The 27,288-nt window shown below is 37.4% G+C and overlaps 1 protein-coding gene across 2 annotated transcripts in view; it reads left to right on the forward strand.

Annotated features, from left to right (window-relative positions):
- Nucleotides 1–27,288, forward strand: part of epha3 (eph receptor A3) — a 110,822-nt gene that overhangs the window by 11,651 nt on the left and 71,883 nt on the right. For both annotated transcript variants that reach the window (XM_007557140.2, XM_007557141.2), the window contains exon 3: nucleotides 6,245–6,905. In XM_007557140.2, coding sequence (XP_007557202.1) covers nucleotides 6,245–6,905 — 661 coding nt within the window. The remainder of the gene's footprint in view (nucleotides 1–6,244; nucleotides 6,906–27,288) is intronic.

Below are 27,288 nucleotides of genomic sequence, written 5' to 3' on the forward strand. Positions count from 1 at the left end.
TGAGGAGAAAGAATAGATGGAGGGGTGTTGGAAATGCAGAGGAAAGTGAGAGAAGGAGAAAATGACAGAGATGTAAATAGATAAATGTTGGCTTATATAGTGAAATATTTGCCACTGCCATGATACGCACTAGATATCTGTGTCGAGGGAGATGCCCAACGTGAGTTTTCCATCTTATTTAGCACTTTGTATGTTGGATAAAAAGTTCAGTTTTTCATCTTATTTGAATAAAACCCATTCTTCTTTCATGAGAAAGACTTCCCACAGCATGATGCTGCCTGACTCATCGGACCAGACAACCTTCGTTTTTGAGAACGGAAGAGAAATGAGTGACAGGGAGATCAAAAAGATGAGTAAGGAGGGTGAAGCCTGCGAAGAAAGCAGGAAAAGCTCAGAGGGGAGAAAGTCAGAGACACAGACACAGATAAATATTGCTGATGATCAGGTCCTCAAGGTGAATCATCTGTAATTACTCACGTCATCCACTGACTTCGCTCTGATAAGCAGCATGCCCCTCGGAGACCGCTGCTCAGAAATGATTTCTCATAATGTGTGGCTACGGCGGAGAACCCTTTCTGCCTCCCTCACACATACACGCAGATACAAACTCATTCACACTGATAGAGAGGCTTCAGCTATTGGCCTACGGAGACGCAACGTGCTCTGGTCAGAACAAATTAAGAGCTTAGCCTCCCCAGGATGTTCACTCGGGAGCCACCGAATGGACTGATGGCTGTGCGTCTGTGTGTTTGAGTGTGTTTGATCCAGATATACTGTTATCTGTCTGGGAGGCAGGCTGATTGCTTTGCAGTGTCCGGGGGGCTTAACCCATCACTAAAGACTGTTAAAGATTACATTCTCGCATGCTTTGAAAGCATTCTTCAGCAACAAACCAACACCCCAGACACCGGCTCTGCATGCAGAATAGAATTAATGGGTACATACAAAGTGAAGTACAGTCTTCAAAGCGACGGGGGATACAACGTGGCTGTCTTTGCCAGGAACTTGGCTTATTGCTGCAGTATTTCAAATCTTCATTCATGGCTACCAATATTAATTCGTTTGAAACAAGTTTAGGTAGCTGCTTTCGCACATGCAGTGCGGGACAGAAAAGTGTTTTACATTTGAGGAGCTTCTCTTGATAGGACATAACAAGGAGTGGAGTTTAATGCATATTAATAAAGGGGAGTATTATACCAGAGGATTATCGTAGATATTTCAGCTTTTAAGAGCACTCCTGCACTGGCAGTATCAACAGTTGATACGTTAGTCACGCAGCATTGTTTGTTTTAGTAATGATTACAATTATGTTTTCTCTGAGCATACTTAAAACTCCAGAAGAACTTTCCAGATGGTTCCGTGAAGCAAACCATCTGGCACATCAGGTTATGTTTTCAGAACTAGTGATATCATATATGATTGCACAAATCTTGTATTGGAGCCAAGGCCGTGACTTTGATGGAGCTGCCAACTGCATGCATGACTCAAGCTCTTTTTTAACCCTAAGCCATAAAAAGAACACCCTTCGTCAGATCATCCTCAAACCCAACACTATGTTGGTTCATGGCCAATTTAATCAAAATACATTCTAAACTCAGACCTCAAAGCACCAATGTGGAATATGTTTCAATAATGAAGTAAATTCTGAAAAAAGATGTTTTAGACTCCTGGCAGGTGTTGATCTATTTTACTTCCTCTGAAATCTGTCAGTCTCAGTTACATTTAAGTGCTCTGTCACCCTATATAGCCCCCCTTTAACTACCAAAGACCCTAACATCTTTGAACTAGGTGAATTAGAGTGCTGACTAGGTGCTTTTGAGGACTGCCTGTTGCCATAGCTATGTGTTGATCAGCTCAACTTACCACATTTCATTACCGTCCGTTTTGCTGTTTCACCTACAGCACAGATCAGAGAACCCAGGGCAGCATCACAGCAACCTGTGGCTCAGCTGCGACCATTAAGGGTCAAAGTCAGAGGTCACAGAGGTAGGTGTAGGGTCACTGTGTTGTTATATATCAATTAGAGTACAACTAGGAGGAGAGTTGCGTTGGAGAAATATAAGGTGATGGCTTTCTTTTTCCTGATTAGCAAATAATCCACCTTTAGTTTCCTAAAAAAAAATATTAAAGAGGTATGAAATAAAACTGATAATGTTTGGAAAGATGGCTAATCATGCCATTTCCTCTACTTGAAACTGTCCAAAAGTTCCATCATCTCAGTAAGAGGTTAACACATGTTTAAACCGGTGATTTAGTTTTAAACTGAGGTTCTGTTAAAACCTTATATATTACCTGCAACAGGTAACACTTACTGCATGTCTTCACTTATCTCTTCATTTAATATACTGTAAATCCAAATTGTTAGTAACTTCAGTGTTCAGCAAGTCTGAGAGGGGCAAAGACTAAAGCAAACCTGTGCACCTTTAATGCAACTTTAATCTCAAAACTTTGGGCTGACATTTTTTCCTAGTTCTTTTGTATGAACCTTTAAATTGTCATCACTTTGACATTGGTCTCTAATTACACAGAACCCAGTTATTCATAGTAAAGATGGGTTTATTTAATGGTGTGATACATCTTCTCTGTGAAAACCATGCTGAGGATCCAGCATTAAGCCTTTCTAATCAAAGTAACTACTTGATAGAAAAGCTTTGAATTGTAAAGTGTATAATTTCCATACCCCATGGTGGCATTTTTAAAATGAGGTAGCTACCGCACATAGCATAATTAATCTCAATTTAGAGTAGACGCCAATACAATTATCTACTGGATGTACAATAGGACATTTATTATTGAGCAATATATTGGTGAGTGAATCACACGATTATAAAACATTCAGCTTGACAAATTTCATACAAATCTTCATATAGCTGCATGCATCTCTAACACAACTTACTCTTGAAAAACATTAGAAAACAAAACAGAGCATTTATGTTTTTATGTCATAAAGATCTTGCAATAATATCTTACATGTTTTAGAGGCTTCTGCAAACATTTGTGAATCAGAATAGGCCTATCTAAAGGAGAAAGTACATGTATCAGTCTGAACTCGCTTGGATATTTCACAATAAACATATTGAAATGTAGACTGTCTTAAAATGTGGGACTGATGCATGAAGACATGCAGAGTGAAGTGAAATGTAAGAGCATGCTGTCAAAATGAAGTCCTTTATGTGGTCTTGAGGTCAAAGCTGTAGACTCAGCACGCAGTTGTGATGTTTTACAAATGCACACATGCAGAGGAAGCCAGAGTAGAAAATCCAGGGAGCATTTCAAACAGAAAAAACAGATGCTCCGAATGCAGCAGAACAAGATAATTACCTCAAAGTAGTGGTCAAATTTAACTCATCGTGAATCTTTCTCTTTTGTGGAGGCAGTCTCAAACTAATTTTGTCATGTTTGTAAATTGTAAAGTCTCAAACTCAGCAACAGTCTATTGAAACCCTATGGAAGAAGTTATGCTTTGATTCATGCAGTTAACTTAGAACTCCTTTGATTTTTATTAAAATAAGCAGATAGGACAGCCATGACTTCTTTCAACTGGAAACATTGATTTATTAAATGACCATAGTTGGTGAAAATCTATTTAAAGCAAGATTGTGCAATACCTATGCATATTAAAATGGTTCTCTTTAATATTAGCAAATATGTATAGCCTCAAGCTATACAAAGTGATTCATGAGTCAGAACCAGCATATTTAAAAAGGGGTGACATGCATCTAGAACAAACTATTCACAAATTTAACTTCAACACATAAAATCAGAGTTAAAATAACAAAAAAAAATCCAGTTGTAAATAATAAAATATTTAAATGTCCAGACTCTTGTTTAAAGTTTAATTAAGCACAGTTGTATTAGTGTATACTACATTATTCACTTAGTACCAATATCATTTTGACATAGTAAGCATATTTTTCTGAATTGCTGGAAAAACTGGAAACCTGCTGCTCTGCAAAAAAAAAGAAAAAAAAAATCAACAAGATAAGTTGACCTAAAAATGCAAACAAACACCAAAATCTTTAATGATAATGGAGAAACACATTTAAGCATGCACATTTGTCAGTGTGTTCACACAAGTAGATTTTCTTATCAAACACAATGTCAGCAGTCACTAATCACTATGACAAAGCTGGTCCTCCTTTTGGTTTCTGCTCTGTTAAAGTCTGTCAGCAACCCTTTTGACTTGTCATCACATCATTTTGTGCTTGTATTTATAGTTGAGCATTTAAACCTGTGAGTACAGTCAGGTGAAATGTTAACTTTAGTTTCACCTCTGTATTTAACTCCTTTGAATTCTCCCATCATTTCCCTGTTATTGTAAGAGCTTCAGGGACCGTTCACTGCTCTCAGATGAATGAGGCGATGCCAAAGGAACCATGACGGGAGAGACTAAACACAAACGAAATCTCTCCCTCTGAGATTTCCTTTAATTATGTCCCTCTCTTTTACGACTTCTGCTTGTACTTTTTAAGGCTTTTAATTTTGTCTGCCTTCCAAATATCCCAAGTATTTTGTGCCTTCCAAAAACACTCATACCCCTTAATTTTTTTTTATTTTGCCTGAAAAACTTCAGTGTGTTTTACTGTCATTTTATGAGACGTGACCAACAAAACGTTCAACTATGAAAAAGGATGCAAAGTTTTCAATTTTTTTTTTTTTTTTAACAAAGACAGTGTTGTAATTTTATATTTTGCCCCTTTTACTCTGATCACCTTTAGTCCAGTCCAACCAATAGAGTTCAGAGGTTACATAATTATTAGATAGAGTCCCTGTGTATGTATTTTAATCTCAATACGGATATGAATGCTCAGAGTTGATGTAACTTTTGATAGAGCTAAATTCAGGGAACATGTACACTAAATATACAGCAAGATTTACCATTTGAAATTGTGTAAATGTAGGCATAGTGTTGAGGTAGAATGGCCTAGCCAAAGTCCAGGCATAAATCCAGTTACTTGTAATATTTTTCTAAGAAGAATTGACAGAAATATCAGACTTTACCCCAAAAACACATGCAGCCATAGATGCATGTGGAATGTAGTTTTACATTGTGATTTAGAGCAAATTAAATACACATGCACAGTTCAGTTCTGAACTGTGCATGTGTAAAAATAATTTCTCTTTTTATTGCAGAAAATCTTAAATGCACTAATTGAAATCCACCAAAATCTGAACTAATAACTTTTCAGGTCTCCGTCATATAATGAACTCTTTCACACATCTGAACACAACAGAGGGACTTAAATTTATATTAAAACTTCACTAAAAAGAAAAGGGAAAACCATTTGCTCATTTACACCCATTATCTCATCTTAACCATTATAAGCCCACTGTTACAGGTGTCCATCCCTCATTGCTGTGACTCAGTGTTGATTTGCCCGGACAGCAAAGCCGAAGAGCATGATCAATGAGTCTTCCCGCTGTGTTGAATTCAAAAGGAATGACCCAGCTCTCTTTTTCTCCTCTCCTCTCTTTGCTTTCTCCCAGTGGAGGGAAAATGTAAGATAGACACGAACGTTCCTGGTATACACTCACATCTGTCTATACCTCGTAGCTTCTTTTTGTTTCATTTAGTGGATTCAGCACGTTTTCTTTTTTAAGTAGAAGTAGTTCTGTGATGCAAATAACAAAGACTACAGCTTGAAAGTCCTCACTATTAGAGAAATTAAAGAGATCATGTTAGTGTAAGGGTGGAAAAACAAAACACTATGAGATTTTTGTTAATATTTAATATTAATTATGCAGCTTCACACAAATTTAGAGCAACTGAGATGGAAACATCACACTTCATGGCTTATCTTAGAGATATTTTCATAGCACCCTAATAGAGAAAAATTGGCTATGGCAGCAAGTTTGCTTTTAATTAATTTGAATCATTTACAAAAGATCTGGTAGTGTGATTTTTTTTCACCCTTAAGTGTTTATTAGATGTTTAGTATTCAGAAAGAATGAATCTGGATCTAAATAATTCATCATTAAATGGTTACAGGGTGGAGATAACTATTTTTCTCTCTATCTCCCCTCCTTCCCTCTTTTTTCCTCTAATTCCAAACCCCTAATTGTCTTCAACATTATATGAATCTCTTTGCCTCTATTTTCTTCTCTTTTCACCATCTTTATTCTTCATTCTCACTTCCTAATTTTCTCATTACTTTCTTTATTCGCTGTATTTCTGTTCTTTTTATTTCCTTCCTGCTTCCCTCTGCTTCTCCTTTGGACCCCTCCCTCTTTTTGTTTGTTGCAGTGGGAGGAGATCAGTGGTGTGGACGAGCACTACACCCCCATCAGGACCTTCCAGGTCTGCAACGTGATGGAGTACAGCCAGAACAACTGGCTTCGCACCAACTGGATCCCTCGCCAGTCGGCGCAGAAGATCTACGTGGAGCTGAAGTTCACCCTGCGGGACTGCAACTCCATCCCGCTGGTCCTTGGCACATGTAAGGAGACTTTTAACCTCCTCTACCTGGAGACAGACGATGACCAGGGAAGCCACTTCAGGGAGCATCAGTTTCAGAAGATTGACACCATTGCTGCCGATGAGAGCTTTACCCAAACAGACCTTGGAGATCGCATCCTCAAGCTCAACACCGAGGTGCGGGAGGTGGGCCCTTTGAGCAAGAAAGGTTTCTACCTGGCATTCCAGGACGTGGGTGCCTGCGTGGCTTTAGTCTCAGTCAGAGTTTACTTTAAAAAGTGTCCGCAAACTGTGAAGAATTTGGCCTCCTTCCCTGACACTGTGCCCATGGACTCCCAGTCCCTGGTTGAGGTCAAAGGCTTGTGTGTCAATTACTCAAAAGAGGAGGAACCCCCACGAATGTACTGTAGCACAGAGGGGGAGTGGCTTGTGCCTATTGGGAAGTGTCTCTGTAACCCAGGATACGAGGAGAGAATCAGCACCTGCCAAAGTAAGAAACATTTGTTTTTATATGTGTACACATATATATATATATATATATATATATATATATGTTTTTTTTTGTATTCTGTAATGTCCAATGTCTCATCTCTTCCTGTGTGTGGAACCTCTCTGATCTACATAAGTTAAAGACCTTTCCGAGGCTGCGAGAAAACATTGATGTAAAGACTCCTACACTTCATATCTGTCAGTTTAAGGGTTTTAATGTGAAATACTTGGTCTTTGTGTGCACATTACGTATTTGACTGTGGATTCATTCTGTTTGAGAAACCTTCAAACAAATCCAAGGCTCCCAAGGTGTCTCTGGATAGGTTGTCCAGCTGTACGCATGTATCTCTCTATATGTAGACGATGTGTTATCCAGGTCCGTCAGCAGGCGGGTGCAGCCGGTAGTGATTTGGTAGTAACCTTTTCTTTGACACATCATTATCTTTGGAAGATTTTAGCTAGAACTGCAAAGACAGGTCCAACAAAGGGAGTAGACTGGAGTGAGTTACAATGGAATAGCTGTGGTGATGACTGTGGGTGCGGGGGGAAGTATGACAGGAGGTTAAACTGAGATTGATGCAAATGTATTTGTATATCATTGTCTGGTCATCATGACTGTTCTGCTGCTTGCACAATCTTCACACATGTTTTGGTCCTTGCAAAACGTTCTCACAGACCAACACAAACTAGAATGTAGCTGTGAAGCGGGAGGACGTAATTTATCAATTTTAAATGTTTTAAACTCTGGAGACAGATATCCATCTGTCTCCACATCTAATGACAGATATCCATTAGATATCTGTCATTAGATATCTAATGGATATTAGATATCTAATAATATTAGATATCATCTGTCATTAGATGGATATCTAATGACAGATATCCATCTGTCATTAGATGTGGATCACAGTCCAGTCTTTAAAGATGTGCTAATAAGAAGCCACGTACGAAAGAAAGCCATAAAGTAAGTTTTGTTTGCAGTTTGTCACAATCCATGCAGGATACAGAAGAAACCTGGAAGGAAACTTGTAGAGGTCTCAGCCACATAGCTCAAATGTCTTTCCTAATTTAGTGATCTAAGCATATTTCTTTTGGCATTTACACCAAATGCTATGCAGAGTGTGAAACAAACTCTAATTACACCATCCTCAGGGCGAAGAATGGTAGTTGCAATGTTATGCTGAGGGGATTTTTCAGTTGGGACACGGAAACTGGTCAGAGTTGATGGGAAGATAAATGGAGTTAAAAACAGGGCAATTGTGAAAGAAAACTTGTTAGAAGCTGCAAAAGACTTGAGACTCCGACAGAGAACGTAATCTTACTGATCTTGAGCTTTTTTACAAAACGCCCGTCTCTAGATGTGTATACCAGTAAATACTTCCTACAATGACTTTAAAGCAGAAACAACACTGAGGACTACAGCAAAGAATATTCAATATTGCATTCTCAGCTTTTGTAGCTTGTCCCAAATGGTTCCTTGTTCATCAGTGCTTTTCTCTCCAGAGACATGCCCGGTGTTAATTAAAGATCAAAGGCGGTCTACTGGGTCAAGCCCCTGCTGTCAGGGCCAGGGGACGCTCTTTTTCTGGAACTCTGGACTCCAGACAAGCATTTTCTCATCGCCCAGATGCAAGGATAATTTTAGTCAGCATGGCTGGATAAAGTCAGAAAAAAAACAACATAATAAACAAGAGGCCGGAAATGAAATATATATCAAATTAATATATATTTCAGAAGCTAGAAAAAGTACAGAACCTGTCATATTTGTGTTGCATTTTTCTGTTATTCAGGCTTTTCTCAAAAATTTAACAAAATAAGTTTGATAGATATAGTGGAATGATGTTATGGACATATATGTTGCACTCCCATCAACACAACCACACACACGGACACACACACACTCACACTCACGCACACGCAAAACACAACCACACACACGGACACACACACACTCACACTCACGCACACGCAAGCCCTCACCCCTCCCACTTCACTGTCACCCTCCATTCGCTTCCTGCGTCTCTGTGAATTGTGTGAATGTTTGGATGTATTTGACAATCTCTTATTAGTTTCAGAGTGCTCTAATGGACTCTAATAAGGTCTTGTGTTACTATGGAGTGGGACAGCTGCACCAAGGGGCCCCTGCAGCCCCCTGCAAGCAGCCGTCAGGGGCCCCCATCATGCCGCACGCTCACCAGGCCCTCTGTGTTAACAGATAGATGGCCAAATGGCGTTAAGTCACCATATATGCTGGTACCATAAAGAGGAGGAAAACATATTTACAAGGCTGCACACATGGAGAAAAATGATAGAAACAGATGCGTAAGGGATGGTTTATCAAGTATACACATGTTACAGATGCTCAAGCCGGCACATGTTGTGAAGCTTTATCGCATTAGTCTGTGATCTATTTTAAATTTTATTGAAGCTGGACATGAAAACCTATAACTGTATTTGAACAACCCGCTGTGATTTTACATTGAGAAATCTGTTAAAAATGTCTATCATTTCTGAGCTAAAACTGCAAAATCAGCTGTGAAAAATTAACTGCACTTTTTTTTATGTAAGTTTTCAAATTACATTTTTATTGCAAAGAGAAAACAAAAACTATCCACCAAAGCCATAGACGAAAATAGAAAATTCCCCCATTTTTAAATTGTGAATTGTAAATTGTGGACTCCTATGTTCAACTTTACTAGCCACACCCAGATCTGGTTACTATTTGTGCTGAAGAATCACTCAAAACAATCTCCCTGACAACATAGAGTAGGCTAAATGATCTTAAAACGCCAGGCGTCATGTGTTTTCTAAAGCTTTGCGAGTTCAAAGAAATACAGTGTGAGTCATCATCTACAATATGAAAAAAACATGAACCGATTAAAAATCTCTACAGAGTGACCTTCCAAAACTACTCCATGAGATTTTTTTTGGTTCATCAAAAACATCCCAGATTTATTCAAATGCATGTCGTTTAGGTTTCTGGTGTATTCCTATTTTCACAAAATGCCATGCTGGTTTGAATCAAATGTTCCCCTAGATTAAATAAAATCATAATTTAAAAACTGTTTTTGTACTTACTCAGGGTATCTTTGATTTTTTTTTTTTTTGTTGTTGTTTTTTTTGTTTGTTTTTTTATAATCTGGGAACAAAGAAGCATCGATGGAAAAAATCTGGAAAGACTTAAATGCTTTTTCACACCACTGCATGTTTTCAAATGAAAGAAGACAGGAGAAAGATTTACTAAAGAGTGGTGAAATTATTAAAATAACCTTTATTTTTATTTTCAGCAATACTTTAATGTAGTTGCTGCTATTTCAGTAAAATATTTTATTAGTGGGATTGTGAGAATAGTTGTTTTTGTTTCCAGAGACTCTAAAGTATGTTTAGCTTAATTATTTGAGTACACACTAGTAACAGACGATCAGTGCGTTGTTGGGATGTAATTTTGTGTCCGTGTTTGTTTGCTTGTGCTCAAGGCCAGAGTTGCTGGCTAAATGTCAGACTGCTTTTTCAGTGGCGCCGTTGAAAGAAAACACACACTCTGCCTGGGTGAGGCCGTGAGAGTACATATCCGAGCTGCAGATATACGAGAGTACATGTACTTTTTTTTTTTTTTGTGGAAGACTGAATGCATTACTAAAACGATTCAATGAGTATTCATGTGAACATATTTTAGCTATACGATGCTTATCAGAGCAGCTGGTGTCAATTGATTTATTCATCATGTAGAAACTCAGCGCTGATGCAGGGTAATCTGAAATGTCCAACATGTATAGTGGTGTCACTCGTCTGGATTACTGTATATCTTGCAAGAAGCCTTCAGCTTTTCCACACAAATGTGAAGCCAGATCTAATCTCTCTAAGTCCGTCTTTCATCTGTCAATACAACAAAATGGAGCAGGTGAACCTACTCCTATCTACCATCAGTGTGAAATTCCTGCAACCTTAATTTGATCCTAAAACAGCTAACGGCGGCCTGTTTGTGAAAACTGTGTGTGCGTGTGTGTGTGTTGAGAGGATTGTGTGTCGGTGTGTGTGTCTATGTGTTGCATGGGCAAGCAGCTGTTCTGCTGTACGGTGAGAGGAGATCCAGGTTTACATTCTTGCTGGATTTATCAAGAAACAAAGCCCTGAAACTAACCAGCTCCACAATATGCATTGTACTGCAGAAAAAAAAAAAAATCTTTGTACAAAGACACACTATCGAATCTTCTTCAAACTCATTTGCATCATTTGTCTGAAATTCTTTTATTTGAATTGAAGAGTCTAGCTTTATACATAAATGTCTTGTTTTGTCAGTTTCCCGCTTTCAATATTGTTCAATTTCTCTTAGTCCTTTTAGACTTAAACAATATATCTCTGTGACCTAGACTTGATTTATTATATCAACCAAGTCTAGGTCAGTCTAGAAAAATACATTTTAATTTCAACAAGACTTTTACCTGGGAAATTGAATGTCATAATTAGCATTCAATTCAATGCAATTTATTTATAGAGTGTTAGTTCATAATAAATGTTGAGACACTTTACCAAAAACTTCCTTTAAATTAATTAAATCATAAATTACAATTCATCCTTCTGATTAAACTGTAATACATTTTAAATGTTGCTCATATTAACAATTTTGTCCTCTCAGCAATAAAAATGAAACATAATTAAAATATAATTAATAAAATAAAATTTAATATACAAAGTACTTTTCTATACATCCTTTTTTCCTTCAAAAGTATAACTGTAAATAAATAAATAAACACTCATTCTAATTTATTATTAATATTAATATACATTTATACAATTTTCTGATTCACATTTTAGCTACATATCATGCATAAGATATAGATACAAGCACAAATAATCAACATATTTTATTTATTTATTTTTTTGTGAGTTTTTAGCTGTCCAAACTCAAACCAAAATGTCTGGTGATTGCTCCTTCTCTTTCGTCCCACACGTTCTTCTCATCCCGCTGCCTGATGGTCTTGGCTGCCGAGTTCAAAGCACTTGGTCCATATCACGTCAAATGTTTTATATCACTCTTCACTCTCCAGCTTAAGTGATTTAGCGGCTGCCCTTGTGCACAGAATTGCTTCGCTCTCAAGCAGACATTTTGAACTCGCATTATACATCTTCCACTGAGGCTGTCACGCGAGCCTCCATCAACTTGACCAATCATATACTTAGGCTGGGCCTGAGCTGATTTATTTTTGCTTTTAATAATAACCAAAGCTCTGTTCAGCAATATTGTGCGCTCACGCAATGAATTAAATGATTTTCTGTAATGACATTGTGGCTGCGAGTCTGCCTCTGCGTAGAACCTGGTGAGAGCACACAGATAGATTTTTGCTCTCTTTCTCACAGATGTTTGGAAAAAAAAAAGTTTGCTCTTGAGTCAGAAGTAATCAGATTTATATAATTCAACTTTTATTTTATGATTCAATAAAGATTTCTTTATTACCGTACTCACTGTTCCTTTTTAGAGATCTAAAGTATAGTACATTTAACTATAATGGATAAAATATGAAAATATCATTGTTATAATACGGTGTGTGTTTTTTTTTTTTACTCTAATTAATAAATTAAACTGATGCTTCACTGCAGAGCTCCCGCATTTGTGCTGACTCTTTCCTCGTGATTTTCATCAAACACATTGCTCTTTGAACTCCATTTTTTTGTATATTTGTCTGCCAGACTGTTGAGATTGAGTGCTGTGAATACATGGAGCTGCTGGCTCTCCCCTTGTCCCCTTGGAAGGACTCTGTTTGTTTTTGTTGGCCATTATATAACCACCCGGCTCTCACAAAAACACGACAGTTCCACACACACTCACAAACCCCTTTGAAATCCATACACACACACACACACACACACAGCAGTGGTGCTGCCTGTCCCCCATGAGTTGCAGTAAGCACAGTGTCTTCCTCTTGTCCAGGACTGAAGAAAAATACTCAGTTACTTTGGATCTATACCCAAGCATGTGTTTGCATACCGTATATTTATATGTGTGAGCTGTGACCCTTTTCATCGCATTGTCTGTGTCGGCGTTCACTCACAATGGGTGAACGACAGGCACTACAGAGTCCTGTTCCTAGTGGAAATTCCCTATTAAAGGGCACCTTCATTTTTTACGGCTGAGTATCATACACTTCCGCTACAAATTTCTAAACCGAATCCAGGCAGTCAGATCAATTCAATCTTTCCTGTGCATGCTTGTTTGGGTGAACCAAGGATACAGTACAGAGCTCTGTTGTAACACTGGTGTTCTGTTGCTTAAGTCTCCTCTCCTCTTCTCTTGTCAGTTTAGCTTAGAGTGGAGGCTTTTGCTGCTGCAGCTCTTTGGCTGTGTGCTCCCTGGCATTTAGCCCTCTTGGACCTGAAAAGAAGAACAGAGGCGGGAAAAGAAGGACAAGCCCTGAGTTGAGTGTTCTCATACGAAAGGTCTTGAACCAGACTGTTAACAGTATATTTGCCAGATTCAAATCTACACCCGGGCCCTTTCGCCATAATAGACTGGTGATCTGTCCAGGTTGGGCTCCACTACTCTCACGTTGACCGCTGGAAGGCTTCAGAACCCCCTGCGACCCTGAACAGGATTAGATTGGTATAGAAAATGGATGAATGGAAAACTTGAGCCATTTGCCCCTCGGAAACTATGTGCAAACATCTACATTAAAATGCAACATTCTTTCATCAGTCGTACATACAGTAACACTAATGTAAAAAGTTACCTACAGTACGTCCTGGCCTCCAGCTGCCAGAAAGCTCCTTTAAATTTTACAGAAATGGTTTTACAGTGTATTGTGTATTCCATTTGCAAAGGTAACTATAGGAACTCACTCTGGAGACGTTTTCTATAAACCTAGAACACTGGTCAGATGTTTCATAGTTTAAAAGTCACTTTTATGATCACACAAGGGATCATAATACTGCATCTAAAGTTGAATAGGTTACCTGGGGATAAATTTGCACTCTAAAGCCTCCTGGTTTGAAAACAGCTGGGCCATTAGGTTAGATTAGCCACAAAATATTGTTTCAAAGTTTAAAGTTTGTCACAGAAAAAAAAACCTAAAAATCTGTGCCCTGTATTATAATCCAGTTCACGGTTTGTTTAAACATCCTAGAATCTGAATAAGAGATGCAGTCCTGATTCTGAAAGTGCAAGAAAAATGTCATGCTCGGATATTTAAGAAGAATTGTTTCATAAATATGTTGGGATGGTTGACATGGTTACGTCATTAGCCTCTACAAATCAGTAATCACACAATTTGTTGTAAATATTTCATTAGTTTATGTTCTAAAGAAACCTAGTTTACATTAATTCCCTATAATAACGATTAGCTTAACTTTTGCGGATATTTACACTTCCTTCGATTTACATTCAAAAATAACCTTCTCTTCCTATCATTCTAAGCTATGTAACCCATTTAATTTATTTACTTCCTGCATTGCCCTAAATGCCATTGTATTTGTCATTTTGATTGATTCGACTGTAATGTGACAGAAAAGTAGGAAAATGTAATTTTCATAATGTATAACGTTAAATAAAACAGATTAAAGTCATGATTCTTCAAGCCCAAAGCTGAAAGCAATTCAACAAATGGCCATTAAAAACATAAAGTCTAAGCATATCTTTTGATAATGCTTTTATTTGCTGGTCTTAGTGGTTTGAACTTGTCAGGAAGCACCAATTGATTGCCCTAAAATCAGTTTTGATCAATGTAAAGCTTGTGGAATTCCATTGGCCTAAATACAAAAAGGAAAACATCAGTCAATGGCGCTGACCAATATTGTGTAGTGTGTCCTGGATCAACTTTGCCCTAAAACTAACAGGATTTGTTAGATTTGGAAGACATATATTATTTTTTCCCTTACTCAAGCATTTGAGTTGTTTAAATAAAATGTATATTTTTTTTTAATGTAAAGCAAGTAATACACTTTTCTAAGTTTGAGTTTTCTGGGGATTTTCAAAATAACTGAAATTTGGATATAATCAATACTTAAAAGACGGTAAGAGTGTGTGTTTATGTATGGGCTACACAGTGACAGTGTTCTGTCTGTCTGAGACGCACTTTCAGAACCATCTTCCATTCAAATCACACAATGCTTTGTTCTACTGCGATGCATATTAATGGTACTGTATCACTCCTAAATGTAGTTGTAGAGGCTAGGAGACTAATGTGCTTAATTAACACACACAAATGGTAGACTGTAATTATATTTAAAATATAAAGAATCCTATCTCTTCAAAATATTTTCCTACAGCATTGTAAATCATATTGAGCATAGACTTTTCTTAGTATCATTTGAAATGTTTGTGTTGTGACAAACTTAGCTTGCAGGTCTTCAAATGTGGCTAAAATAGCTCACAGGTCTATGTTGGTACTTTTTATAACATATTTTTTTGTTGTCCATTTTCCATTGTTTGCAATACAAAAAGATCATGTTGATACTGGTTGTAAATTATTAACATCAGCCCTAACTTTTTCTATAAGTTCATCCTTATTGTGGAAATAAAATAAAAGTGGAGCTAGGAATGTCATGCTGATAACATATCAGTAATCATATTCACTCTCTCCATAAAGCAGCAGAAGAGTTACGTGTGTAAGGAAAGAAGTCCCAATAACCAAAAAATAGAGTATGATTATACAGTATTTTCAAATTCAGCCTAAATTAGTACAGTGCATACCAAACAAGGAAACTTTTCAATAATTTAATATCTTCTTAAATCAAATACAGTACATTAGTAAGTGAAAATTGAGCCACCATTTTCTGATACAATGTATGTCAGCCCCATTTAATTTACACACTTTATGTGTTTGCACACATAAAGTGGCTCATATCAGTGGATTTCGTGAGTGCTTCTGAGTGTGTGTGAATGTGTTTCTGGCATGGGATAGCAAAGGAAGCTGTAGCCAGGGACGCAGAAAAGGTTTGTTCATTCTGGGTATTATTGCCTGTTTGCTTTTCTCTTTTGTGGGCCTTCCAATGCAGGCTGGGGGCAGCGGGTAAAGCCTGTCACCCCGGGGCCCTGGTGCTGCTGGGACTTCAAAGCTGTTGGTAACCACAGGCTCAGGAATTCAACTTAACTCTGAGGCTCACGCATACACACAAACACACACACGCACGCACACGCGTATACACCAATGCACAGAAACAGAATGATGCCAGGAGACTGATGGAGGTCTGAATGCATGGAGCGTTTGTTTGTTTGAGAGGCCCATGCTAGCTGACTGAACATCTTTACAGTAGGTCATTTATAGGTGTATGTGTGGTGTGTCATTGCATGTATATCTGCAGTAGATTCTTTAAATGCATCATCAACTGATAGATACAGACAATTTTACTCGCACCCATTTAATAGTTGTTTAAAAAGACTTCCAAGAAATAGCTCCATAACTGCACACAGACAAATTTACAGAAATCCAACCTTTAATGTGTGTCTGTTTATTTGATGTGGGAAAAACATAAACTCTAATGAGACGACGTGTTTTTAACTAAATTCCCAGTGGCACAATTATTGGGACCCCTAACCACTCAAATCCTTTTAAAACAAATGTAACAGAAACATTATTTTAATGTATACTAGGAATTATTAGTAATGCAAAGCTTTCACGAGAGGACCTCTGGATTTGAGAAAATATGAGAAATAATAGAAGAAGCAAAAGTCAATCCATCCCTCTCCATGCTTCAGCCTTGTGAAATATGTCAGAAGACTGAGTGCTGCCCTTTTTGCGATAGAGCTGTGAAAAATAATTGCCAACAGGGTTTCCTAAACTTGTGGCATTGGTGATTAAGTTTCAGCAAGTATTTCTTAACATAATTTCCCCCACCTCACAAATAAATTAATACATTAACTAGGTTTTCTAGATTTTCTTCCAGAAACTTTGGGGAAAAGTTAGGTTTGTGCCTTTAAAATGATTTCCCATGGAGACATCTCAGTGTATGCATGGATGCTCCACATGACCAGTCTGTGGTTCAGCTTTAATAAGGGAGAAGGAAGGTATTATGTAAAGTAAATCCCTTTGAAAACATACCTGGAGTGTTGTTTTGATTACTTCATGCATGTTTGAGGGAGTCTTGAATCTCCTGTGGAAACACTGCCTATTTCCACAAAGCTCCTCCTGCTTGGAACTGCAGTCCTCAGTTTAATTCCTGCCTCCCAGAGAACAGTTTTCTCCTCTCAGCCCCTCCAGACTAGCTGCAGCAGAAATTGGCAAACTGCGAGTCTGCTGAGCTCATCATATGGACTCCTTCAGTAAATTGCCCCTAAGTACCATTGTAAACAGCATCATGGAGGAGCAGTGTGGTGACAACGTGCTGAAATAGATGTATGAACAATTTCAAGGAATCAAAAGTTATGTTTGGTATATATACAGAGTTTTTACAACTGAAGATAGCCTAGTTATTTTATTGTGTTATGAAATAGCACAATGTGTCTGGAAAATACATAATGCCGCCCCTTTGAAATACTTTAGAAAAAAAGGGGGGGGGAGTCCAGTATGCCTAAACATGTTTATGTTTATGTAGTTAAGCATATATTCATAAATTATTTGTTGTGTTTACTTATCATTCATAACTTTGCTGTTGCTGAGATAACTCATTTGTGCTCCAAGATGCATGTCTCCGTCTGAAACGGGTGATAGCCACATTGGTCCATTGTGAAAAACACACAAAAACCTCAGTGTTTCTTGCCACATTTCTACATTCTCAGGGATCTGCCACTACAGTATGTCCATCACAACATTAGCATCTGACAGTGTAGCACCTTTTCTGTTGAGACTGGGCTCTTCGCGCTCTGCGACAGACAGGAGAATGAAAACAGTAGGAAACGTCTCGCTTGTCACAAAATGAATGTTTGGATACACATGTAATGTAAGAGCTAGGGAAGTAGAAACGTCAGAGCAGAACATGGGAGTTAGTTTGTCATTTGTGATAAATGAGGGGAGGTAAGCTGGATAGACGGAGGAAAACGTTGACATGATCTGAGCAAGGAACTAAACAAATGTCTGTCGTTTTGATCATGCTGAAAACCAGGTACTCTGTGTAAGGTTTTCTTTTTGGCAACTTTATTGATATATTGATACTGGGATTCATTTCACATAAAATAACTGTTAGACAATGAAAAAGAAAACATTCTGACCTTGCAAATGTCCTTTGATTTATAAAAGATTTGGGCTGTCAGATGTGGTCAGTGGAATATCTTTGGATATCTTTCCAAATTTACTCTCCTGACAGATTTTTTATTTTTTTTTAACTTTGATGAGATTTGCATCTGTTAGCCAGGACACACACTTCATCATTTCTACTCAAACCAAATGACTCAACTCAAGAAACTCTTCATCCTGGTTTTGTTCTCTTTGTATGCTGAGATTTGAGAATCAAAAGGCTTCTTTGTCTCCCTGCTGCTTTGATTTTTCCTTACTAATACTTATTTGATTACTGTTGTTATTTGTCTGATATGCTTTAATACACCGTAATATATTGTCAGAAAATCCACCTCTAATCACGACCGTTTCATTGAATAATGATGTTTGTCGTTTGTAGTTAGTGTGGGTCTCTTCTCTCAGAGGAAGTGCCAGCACGCAAAGACAACTGAATATCATCCTAATAACAACTCTGGACTAAAATGATTGTGTGTCATTTTTTGTGTAAAGTAGTATCATATCCATAAGCGACAATGCATTTAAGACATAATACTTGTATTATGAACTACAATATGTTGTAAAATACATGGTGTAAAATATATGGTTGTGCCCCAAGCTGTAACCTTAGGCGCATCTAGGGGCTGCTGCTATCAAGTGTCTCAGTTAATCTAAACACATCCTACAAGGCATGTGTAATAATGCGTGTAGTTGTCACAATCATTATGGACTCACTGTGAAAAGAGACCTTGCAGAGTCATGAAAAGCCACTGTGTCACCACCTAAATGTCTCTTAAACAGGCTGTCTCCATTACAGATGTCAGTGTTTAACAAGCTTTTCATTTGAAAAGCAAAATCAATTTTTTATTTTTTTTTTTTCTCAGTTGAAATGCTGCAACAATTATAACACACACAGGCCTCCACCGGTCTTTTCGCAATTCAGAGGGTACAAAGCTGTGACTATTAAAGCCAGATGGAAGCTCACTAAAGAGGGGCTGAACATAAAAATATATGGTGGGGGTAAAAAAGTAAAATAACATTTACAATGTTTAACATAATGTTTTATGTCGCTTACGTGTTAATCAACAAGTGACATGTTAAAGCAGTAACAAAATAAATACAGGGACATTTAAATATACTTCTGTAATCATTAAATACTCAAATCTAGGGATTGGTCACAGAACCGTAAAACCAATTATTTAACTTTTAGATGTTAAATAAACATTGCTTGTTCACTTCTGCCTTGTTGGACCAATGCTGATATATTCAAAACGGTCAATGTTAATTGTTTCACTGAAGTATTTTAGGACTTGGCCAAGTATGCTCTTTTTTTGTAGGTCTCTCAAATTCAGACTTGACTTAGACTTGCCCTTTAGAGACTTGAGACTTGAATGAGAACTCCTGGTCTGAGGTTCAAGTCTTAGTAAGAGATTTATCAGCTGATGTTTTACTGTGAAAGTATGCATCTGTCATTGCAGGGAAACATCCAGCTGAAAATATCAAAATAAAATCACATCATCTTTGGTTCATTCAGAAGTTGAACATGCATGTATTTATGCTTCAATAACTTAAGCATTGATTTAGATTTTGCTCTAACACTTTAGACTTGACTTGTAGTTGCAAATGTGTTCATTTCATTGATGGCTTATTTGTTGATCTGGCTGTAGAGACACTGTTTTAATATGGTGTATTACACTTTATTTATTCTGGGCTCCTTGTTGACTTTTGGGGAAAGATAGGCATAGTTAGTGCATGTTCTGATTCTGAAATGTTTAAACATTTGCTTTGGCATTTAATAGAAATGTAGTTTTAATACTTATAGACTTTGCTTACTTATTGCTGTGTGACTAGATCGTGTCAAACCCAACACATATCTAGACCCAAAGAAGTAATAAGTACCAAAGAACCTGAAAGTGAGCTTTTAAATACACACTTCCAGAACTAAAAACAATAGTTGAAAATGCAGATACCCCTTTTGCAGTTTATGATTTGACATATTGCTTTCACAATCAACAACGTGTTTTATTGCTGTAACTTTGTGTACTCTAGGCCAACACAAAGTAGAGCAGAAGTGTGAACTGAAAGGGAAAGGATATATGATTTTTAGCATTATTTTGAAAAGAATAAATTCTGTTTCTGTTGTACCTATTGGAGTCTTTTGGTGTTTCTACATTTTTACTTTTTCTTCTTTACAAATAAGTTCAAGTTGTGTTACAACTGTCTGGTAAAACCAATATTAAAGTCTTTCCAAGTGTTCTCAGCTTAATTTAGCTAAAGACTTTGTCAGCACTTCTAAATCTAGTTTTTCTTTGATCTTAACTATTCTGTCACAACTCTGGCTTTTTGTTTACCTCCCCTCTCATTCTCAAGTATTTTGCAGCTGAGGTTAGACTCAGCTTACTAATTAAGAGACATCAAGCCGTGCTAGAACGACTGGTTCTGATTACACTGGACTAACAGGGGCAGAATGCAAAGGCACATTTGTCGGATTTTTATTTACTAAAAAATAAATAGAAATTCTATTTATTTTCCTTTCACTTCACAACTATCCAGTGCTTTGTGTTTGTGTGTCACATAAAATCCACACACTTTGTGGGTGTGAGAAAATTTTGACAAAAAAAGAAAAGCTTTTACAAGTCATTTTTACACAACTTATTTTCTCAGACTTTCAGGTCCGTGAATACGCTGCATGCAATAGTGTGCACGCCCATGCACACTACAAAAGCAGTTTTGAGTCACTGTTAGTAAATATGCCTGCTGTAACAAGCATTTTTACCAGCTAATAAAAGGATGACAAAATAGTCTGACATAATCTCAAAGATGACGGCTTGAAAACTGGCTTTGAAAACTTTAATCTGATTTGAACTATGCTTAATGCGCATCAGACGGGAAATCTATCTTTGTTTTCTTGGCGGTGAGAGAATCCTGAAAATATGCCGGTTTTTACTGACTGATTGTTAAGACACACAATCCACTCCCTTTTCTAATGTCACGCTGTATTTCACTTAAGATATTACCCCTTCAAACATCTGTGATTTCCCAGATTTTAACCGGTCTTTCTAAGATGATCTATGATCCTGACTCCATGCATCCGTGATCCGGCCTGCTGCCACAGTTGATAGAGATGAAGTAAAAGGTCTCGGCACTCATATGCGGAGTAGTTGAGCGATCCTTATCCGCCCACGGGGAGCCAAGTGGTGACATTTTACCTTCATCTGTGTCGGTTGACTTTGAAATGATGTCAGATGGAACAAAATGCGGTTTGGTGTGTCTGCGTGTGTACAATCTGTGAGAGAGGAGTAGGTTATTTGCGTGTGATAAATGTTCTGCTGGGGGCGGACACGTACGTGTGTATCAGTTTGCAAGTGCTGATTAAACGCAGTCAGGCCTCAGTGGTCAAGCCTTTAGCGTTCCCTGCACGGTACATTCTTCAAGCGTTCACATTCTCTGTAGAGCCAAATACGGACATTCCAGCCTGAGACCACAGAGGACCACCTAAAAGTCCTGCAGATGTGTTTGTGCACGCGTATGTTCCTATTCTGATGTTTCCTTTGTGTTCGTCTAAGGTGACAACTACTTCCCTGGCTTTGAAAGACATTAAAAACATGTTTAAATGATGATCATATGCTGCCATTATACTCATGTCCTAAGAATTGCAAAAAATAATGTTATTTTTCTTGACAGGCTTTTATATCTGACACAGGTTAGTAGTTTTAGTTACCCCACCACCTCTTAAGGTCACTTTTCATTAATAGCAGCCTTTGTAGCAGCAAGCATTTGCGCTGACAAATTTGCTTCTTCTGTCAAACTGAAGCCCTCAGTCTTTGTCTCAGCCTCTCCTCTTACGACAGCTTGAATGAAGTGTCATTTCCACCAGGACAAAGGACCCAACCTTTAAAGGTTAAAGGATGCTTCAGAGATGAGCACTGACCTTTCTTGCGGATTACACACACACATTCACATATTCATCCCGCAAATATGCATGGCAGGTTAGAGGCAGTGAGAAGATTAGCCGGGCAAAATGGCAGACAGCAGTGTCCGACATGATTACTGTACTCATCATCCACAGATTTCCCACCTTCGCTTATTCATTTCCCTCCTCCCCTTTCTGTTCAAATGGGTGGCAGGAGACATTTTTCAAGGTGACGGTAGCACGGCCCACGCCCTGAGATACAACACGCTGATTTTTCCATTCATTCCGCTCTGCTGGTCTTTCACTCTTAGGGTTCAATTTCAGAGCCCGAAGGTGATGTCAAAGTGCAAAATCTTGAGAAATGCTTGAGAAAACTGATTAAAACAATTCCACGACTACCCATTCTTTGGTTTTTCAAGGTCACTTTAGATAGGTTTGTCTTATAATTGAGGGGAAAAAAAAAACATGCTATGATCAATAGATCTGTTTGTGTAACTAATATCTGGTAAATGGTTTTTCTTAAGCTGCATTAAAAGTTGCATTAAAAGTGTCAACTTTGCATTATTCGGTAAATAATGACACTTTTGAGGAAAGTTGTGTTAAAACTTGTATTAGAAATCCATTAAACGTGTCAACTTTCCATCAAAAGTGTCGTTATTTTGACACTTCATGACAACAGTCATAAATATTCATGAAGACTCTTTCATGTTCATGACATGCATTGTCATGTTTATGACATTATCATATCAGTCTTGTTATGACCCGTCTAGGGGTGGCCAGGTCATAACATGAAGGATCCATCCTCTTCAGATCCCAAGCAGCCAACAAACACAAAGTTGAACATTTTATAATGTTATTTATTTTAACAAGATTATTAAAATGTTGCAAGTGGAGCATATGGCTTCAGAGTGAGCTATAATGCCGAAAACAACAAACAAAAGAAAACTATCGGAATATTAACCAAAACTTACCTAATTGAAAGTAAATAAACCAAATGACTAAAACTTTGGTTGGTTTGGATGTTGGTTTGTTTCACTTCTTTGTCCAGTTGGATTATGATATTATTCTGGGATATTCGCATTACACATTCTATAAACAGTTTCTAATTTGTCAAGAAAGTAATGTTATCCGAAGCAATGATTCACAGCTTTGAGGTTTCTCAAAAATATCACTAAAATCTTGTTTTTTCCTCATAAAGCCATATAATTTTAATAAAGTGAATGTGTGGTTACACCCCTACTTATTGAAGAACAAAAGCACTTTTGTTGTAATTTGTTGCAGTCCTCTGTGCATTGATAAAGAGGATTTAAACTTAGGAAAGAGGATTCTATGTGTATTTTCAAAACATCAGTATTAAGTTTACCAATAAATACATCCATTGTGGTTTCTCTGTCATAAATTCTACTTGGCATTGCTTGTGTGTGTTTGCGTGTGTGCGTGTGTGTGTGTGTGTGTGTGCGTGCGTGTGTGTGTGTGTGGACAGGTGGGAATTACAGTTCAAAGTCTGGGTTAATTGAGCTGTAAGGTATTGATGAGAGCTCAACTCTAATGAGCTTTAGCCAATTAATCCATCGATTTACATGTAAATTGCTCCTGAAAGGTTCCTGGTTGTGGTTTGGATCTGCATGTACTTACCATGCTAATGCTGTTCTGAGTGACAAATCAACACACATAAAGATTTTAAGGGTTGGGAGTGTGATGGATTGTGTTAAGTAAGCTGCAGACTGCTTGATTGTTGGTTGATAGATTGCACTGCATTGCATTATCAGTTAAACAGGGTGTAAATTACTACGCCACAACTCAACCACAGGTGAACACACATAATTATGATCCACATGTCTTTCATCAGCGTTTCTTTCTTGTCTTGTTGTTTTTGTAGTGCTGCATCTCATTCATACATTTTTTTTTTTTAATTTCATTGTCATTAAAGGCTCTTATAATGATTTGTTGTGGAAAGCTGCTGGAAATCCTGTAAAAATAACAACCCGCCACAGATTTATAATTCCTCTTGAAGAGGAATTGTGTGCTTATAAACTCAGCTGTTTTTGGTCACCCTGTCAATTTCTTGCTACGGTCTCTCTAGTTGTCAAGTTATATCTGAGCGCTCTGCACTGAGACATTTTTAGGTGTAATGAGTAGTTTTCCCATTTCAAACTGTCATCAGTAAATTGTGATCTAAGAGACTTTGAAGTAAAAACAAAGAAAGCTTTCGGAAAGTTTTCTTAGAGTTCATTAAAACATAATAATCGAAGCAGTTTTTCTTTGTTAGTTCAAAGTGCCACAGAAATGTTTTGGGTCCAATGTGAAGCCAATCATATTAAGTGTATTTTACTTTTCACTCCATGCTAATTTAGGTTTTCCATGAAGCTTGAGGACGCTCTAGTAAAGAATAACTCATTGTTGTATTCACAAAAGGGCTGTGTGGTTTTTTAAGTAAAACAATGTGGAGTGGTGAGCAATCTGCTGTCAGCTAAGTGAGGTTTAGTGTTAATTACAGCTGCTCTGAGCCTAAACGAGATACTCAATAAATTGTCCACAGGTGGGGAAAATTGACTCTATTTTTATATTTTTGTAACTGCAGGTGATGTTGCACCTAAAACTAAGCAGGATTTGAGCAGGATTTTTATTTTTTTTTTGTCTTGCACTTGAGTTACCTTTTGTGTCCATGTGTGAATGCATACTTAAGTTTCACCAAGGCGATGTGATGCTATGAAAAACATTGTCAGTCTTTGTGTTTGTGTGTGTGTGTAATTGCATACATTTTGAGACTGAAACTAGCACATGCTGGAACATGCAACTTCCAAAGCTAACAGTTACTGTTAAGTAAGATATGCTGCATTATAATGATGCAATCTATCATTTCTTTCATGTCTTCATTCCTTTATCCCCTCAGTCCTCCATCACTGTCTCTGTGGCCTCATTAATTTAGGCTGGACTATTTATGGTCCCATAAAAACAATAGGGGAAAAAGAAGAAGGGTTTTACTGGCACAAACGATACTTCCAATGCATGGGAGACTTCAGGATTTGTTGAACTAGAGAGAGCGCACCACATCGCGTTCAGTTAATTGCACTCAACCCCAGACATCTGTTTATCATTGGTGAACAGTTTCATGTACAGTCATGAAAAGATTAAGGAGGCTCTCCCTCCACTCTTACATTTCGTAAATCAGGTCATAGTAAAAAAAAAAAAAAAAAAAGATTTATCTCCAAGTTCTAAAATCAGGTACATTTGATGTCAGATTAGAAACATAATACACAGGCTAATTTTCAATTAATCCAAACACAAAATTCTGCAGTGCAAGTAAAAACAATCTCTTCATCAATAAGTGAACAAAAAGTGCTCTATAACAGCTTTTTATGATTATTAGTCATTACCAGCTAACATCTAAGCTGGTCTAATTTCTGACTGTCAGTAAGATTAATAGATTATTGCTGTTAATATTTGATTTTTTTTTTACTTTTTTGTATTGTTTGCCAAGCAGCAGGCTCTTCTATTCAAGAGGAAAATAATTAAGACTTTTATAGGTGACTCAGTGACTGACAGCTGTCATTGAAATAAGCATCTGATATGTATGATATGATACATTCCTGGTAAAACCATAACTTTCTTAAATCTATAGTGAGGAAACCTCCTTTTTTTCCTCATTATGTATATTATTCTGAAATAATATACATAATGATAAATCTGAGTTCTGATTCCAGTTATGTGAAGCTAAGACCAAAAAAAAAAAAAAAAAACATGTCAAATGGACGGCATCTTGATTTTTTTTTTTTTCTTTTCCAAATGCACCAGGTGTAGGAAAATATATTTTAAAAATACTTGAGTAGTTTTACCTGTTGTTGACTTTTAAAGCCAGTGCAGCATATCAGGCATAAAGCTTCACCAAACTGACAGTAGTGATTATTGACTGGGTTGCTCTCAGTTTCTCTTTGAATGCCATGGTACACGCTTATCCTGTCCGTATGTTTGAAGGAATCAACTTATTGTTTCTAAATTTCAGCTAATTTGAGTACTTAGAAGCTGCTGCTAACTAACTGTGAGGTCAGATGTTCTGCTCCAGTGTCACCCCTGTGGGTACTGATTAGGGTGTATTCAAAATATTTATAATTCCTCGATGTTCTTAAAAAAAAAAAAAATAAAATAACATGCAACAATATAGTCATTTTCAAGATACAAGCATTTTTATTTTTGGCAAGAGCAGCACAGCCTTATGTAACTTTTTACGCAATTTCTGTTCTTCAGGCTCATAGTGTCTAGTGGTACTTGCAGAGTTTTAAATACATCTCCTGGAAGTATTTGTTTCTCTGTGATTTGAGTTGAAAAAGCGCCTGGAGCTATATGCTTCTATGCTGTTTCCTCACTTTCAAAGCTCTGCCGCTCTGTGTAAAGGCTCACCTTACTGTTTTCATTGACTGGCAATTCTCATCACTTCATTTTTTTTTTCACTGAGGCAGTATTGGTTAAAAAAAGAAAATAATAATAATAATTTGCTTTCAGTTGCCATTGTATTCAGCAGCAGCAGACACTCTGCAGTGTAGACACACGGCACACAGGTGTCAATGCCTACATAGGCTCTGAGCTTATCAAACAAAGAGCTACAAACCAATCTCAAAGCCTTCTTTGGAGCAGCTGAGCTCATGTCCTGAGTCAGAAAAGTAGGATATACATGTACTTTCTTCAGTGATATTCTTTGATTTAATTCAGTTCAAGTAGATGATTCCTGTGTCACAGATTTCTGCTCATGGCAATCAATTTCTAATGAGATTTATCATATTTCTGCCTTACTGTTATCTCTGATCAGGAGTAGTAATTTGTATCTCACTTATGCTGCTGAGATGCTAAGAATCATAAACCTTGACACTTATTTGTGCACAGCGTAAATAACATTATTTATGCTGTGACTGGACTTTGAATTGGAGGCCAGTTACAAACGTTGTTTCACTGGCTGCAACTTCCACTTAACTAAGAATGTTTCATTGACTGCTAACCACACAAATAACACAAAGGAAAGCTGTAGATTTAAATATTTTTACAGTGTGAGAGTTACATGTAATTGTACAACATAATCATTACAAAATCATTTATGCTCAAGAACATTTGAAAAGAAAAAACAGCAGCGCCAGCACAACCAAGAGTCTGCATTCTATGGATATGTGTCCATCTAAAAGTTTGATGAGCACAAAGGTCATGAACTTTCCGACACTTTTGTGTGTTTGTTTACATGTAACCATGACACGTCCTACATCTGCCTGCAACGACAGCTCTTCACCAGGTTTCTTTTTGATGATGGACTACTCTTTGTTGGGAGAGTGAGGGTTATCGCCCCGTTG

This window comes from Poecilia formosa, unplaced genomic scaffold, assembly GCF_000485575.1.
Source record: "Poecilia formosa unplaced genomic scaffold, Poecilia_formosa-5.1.2 Scaffold84, whole genome shotgun sequence".
Lineage (NCBI taxonomy): Eukaryota > Metazoa > Chordata > Actinopteri > Cyprinodontiformes > Poeciliidae > Poecilia > Poecilia formosa.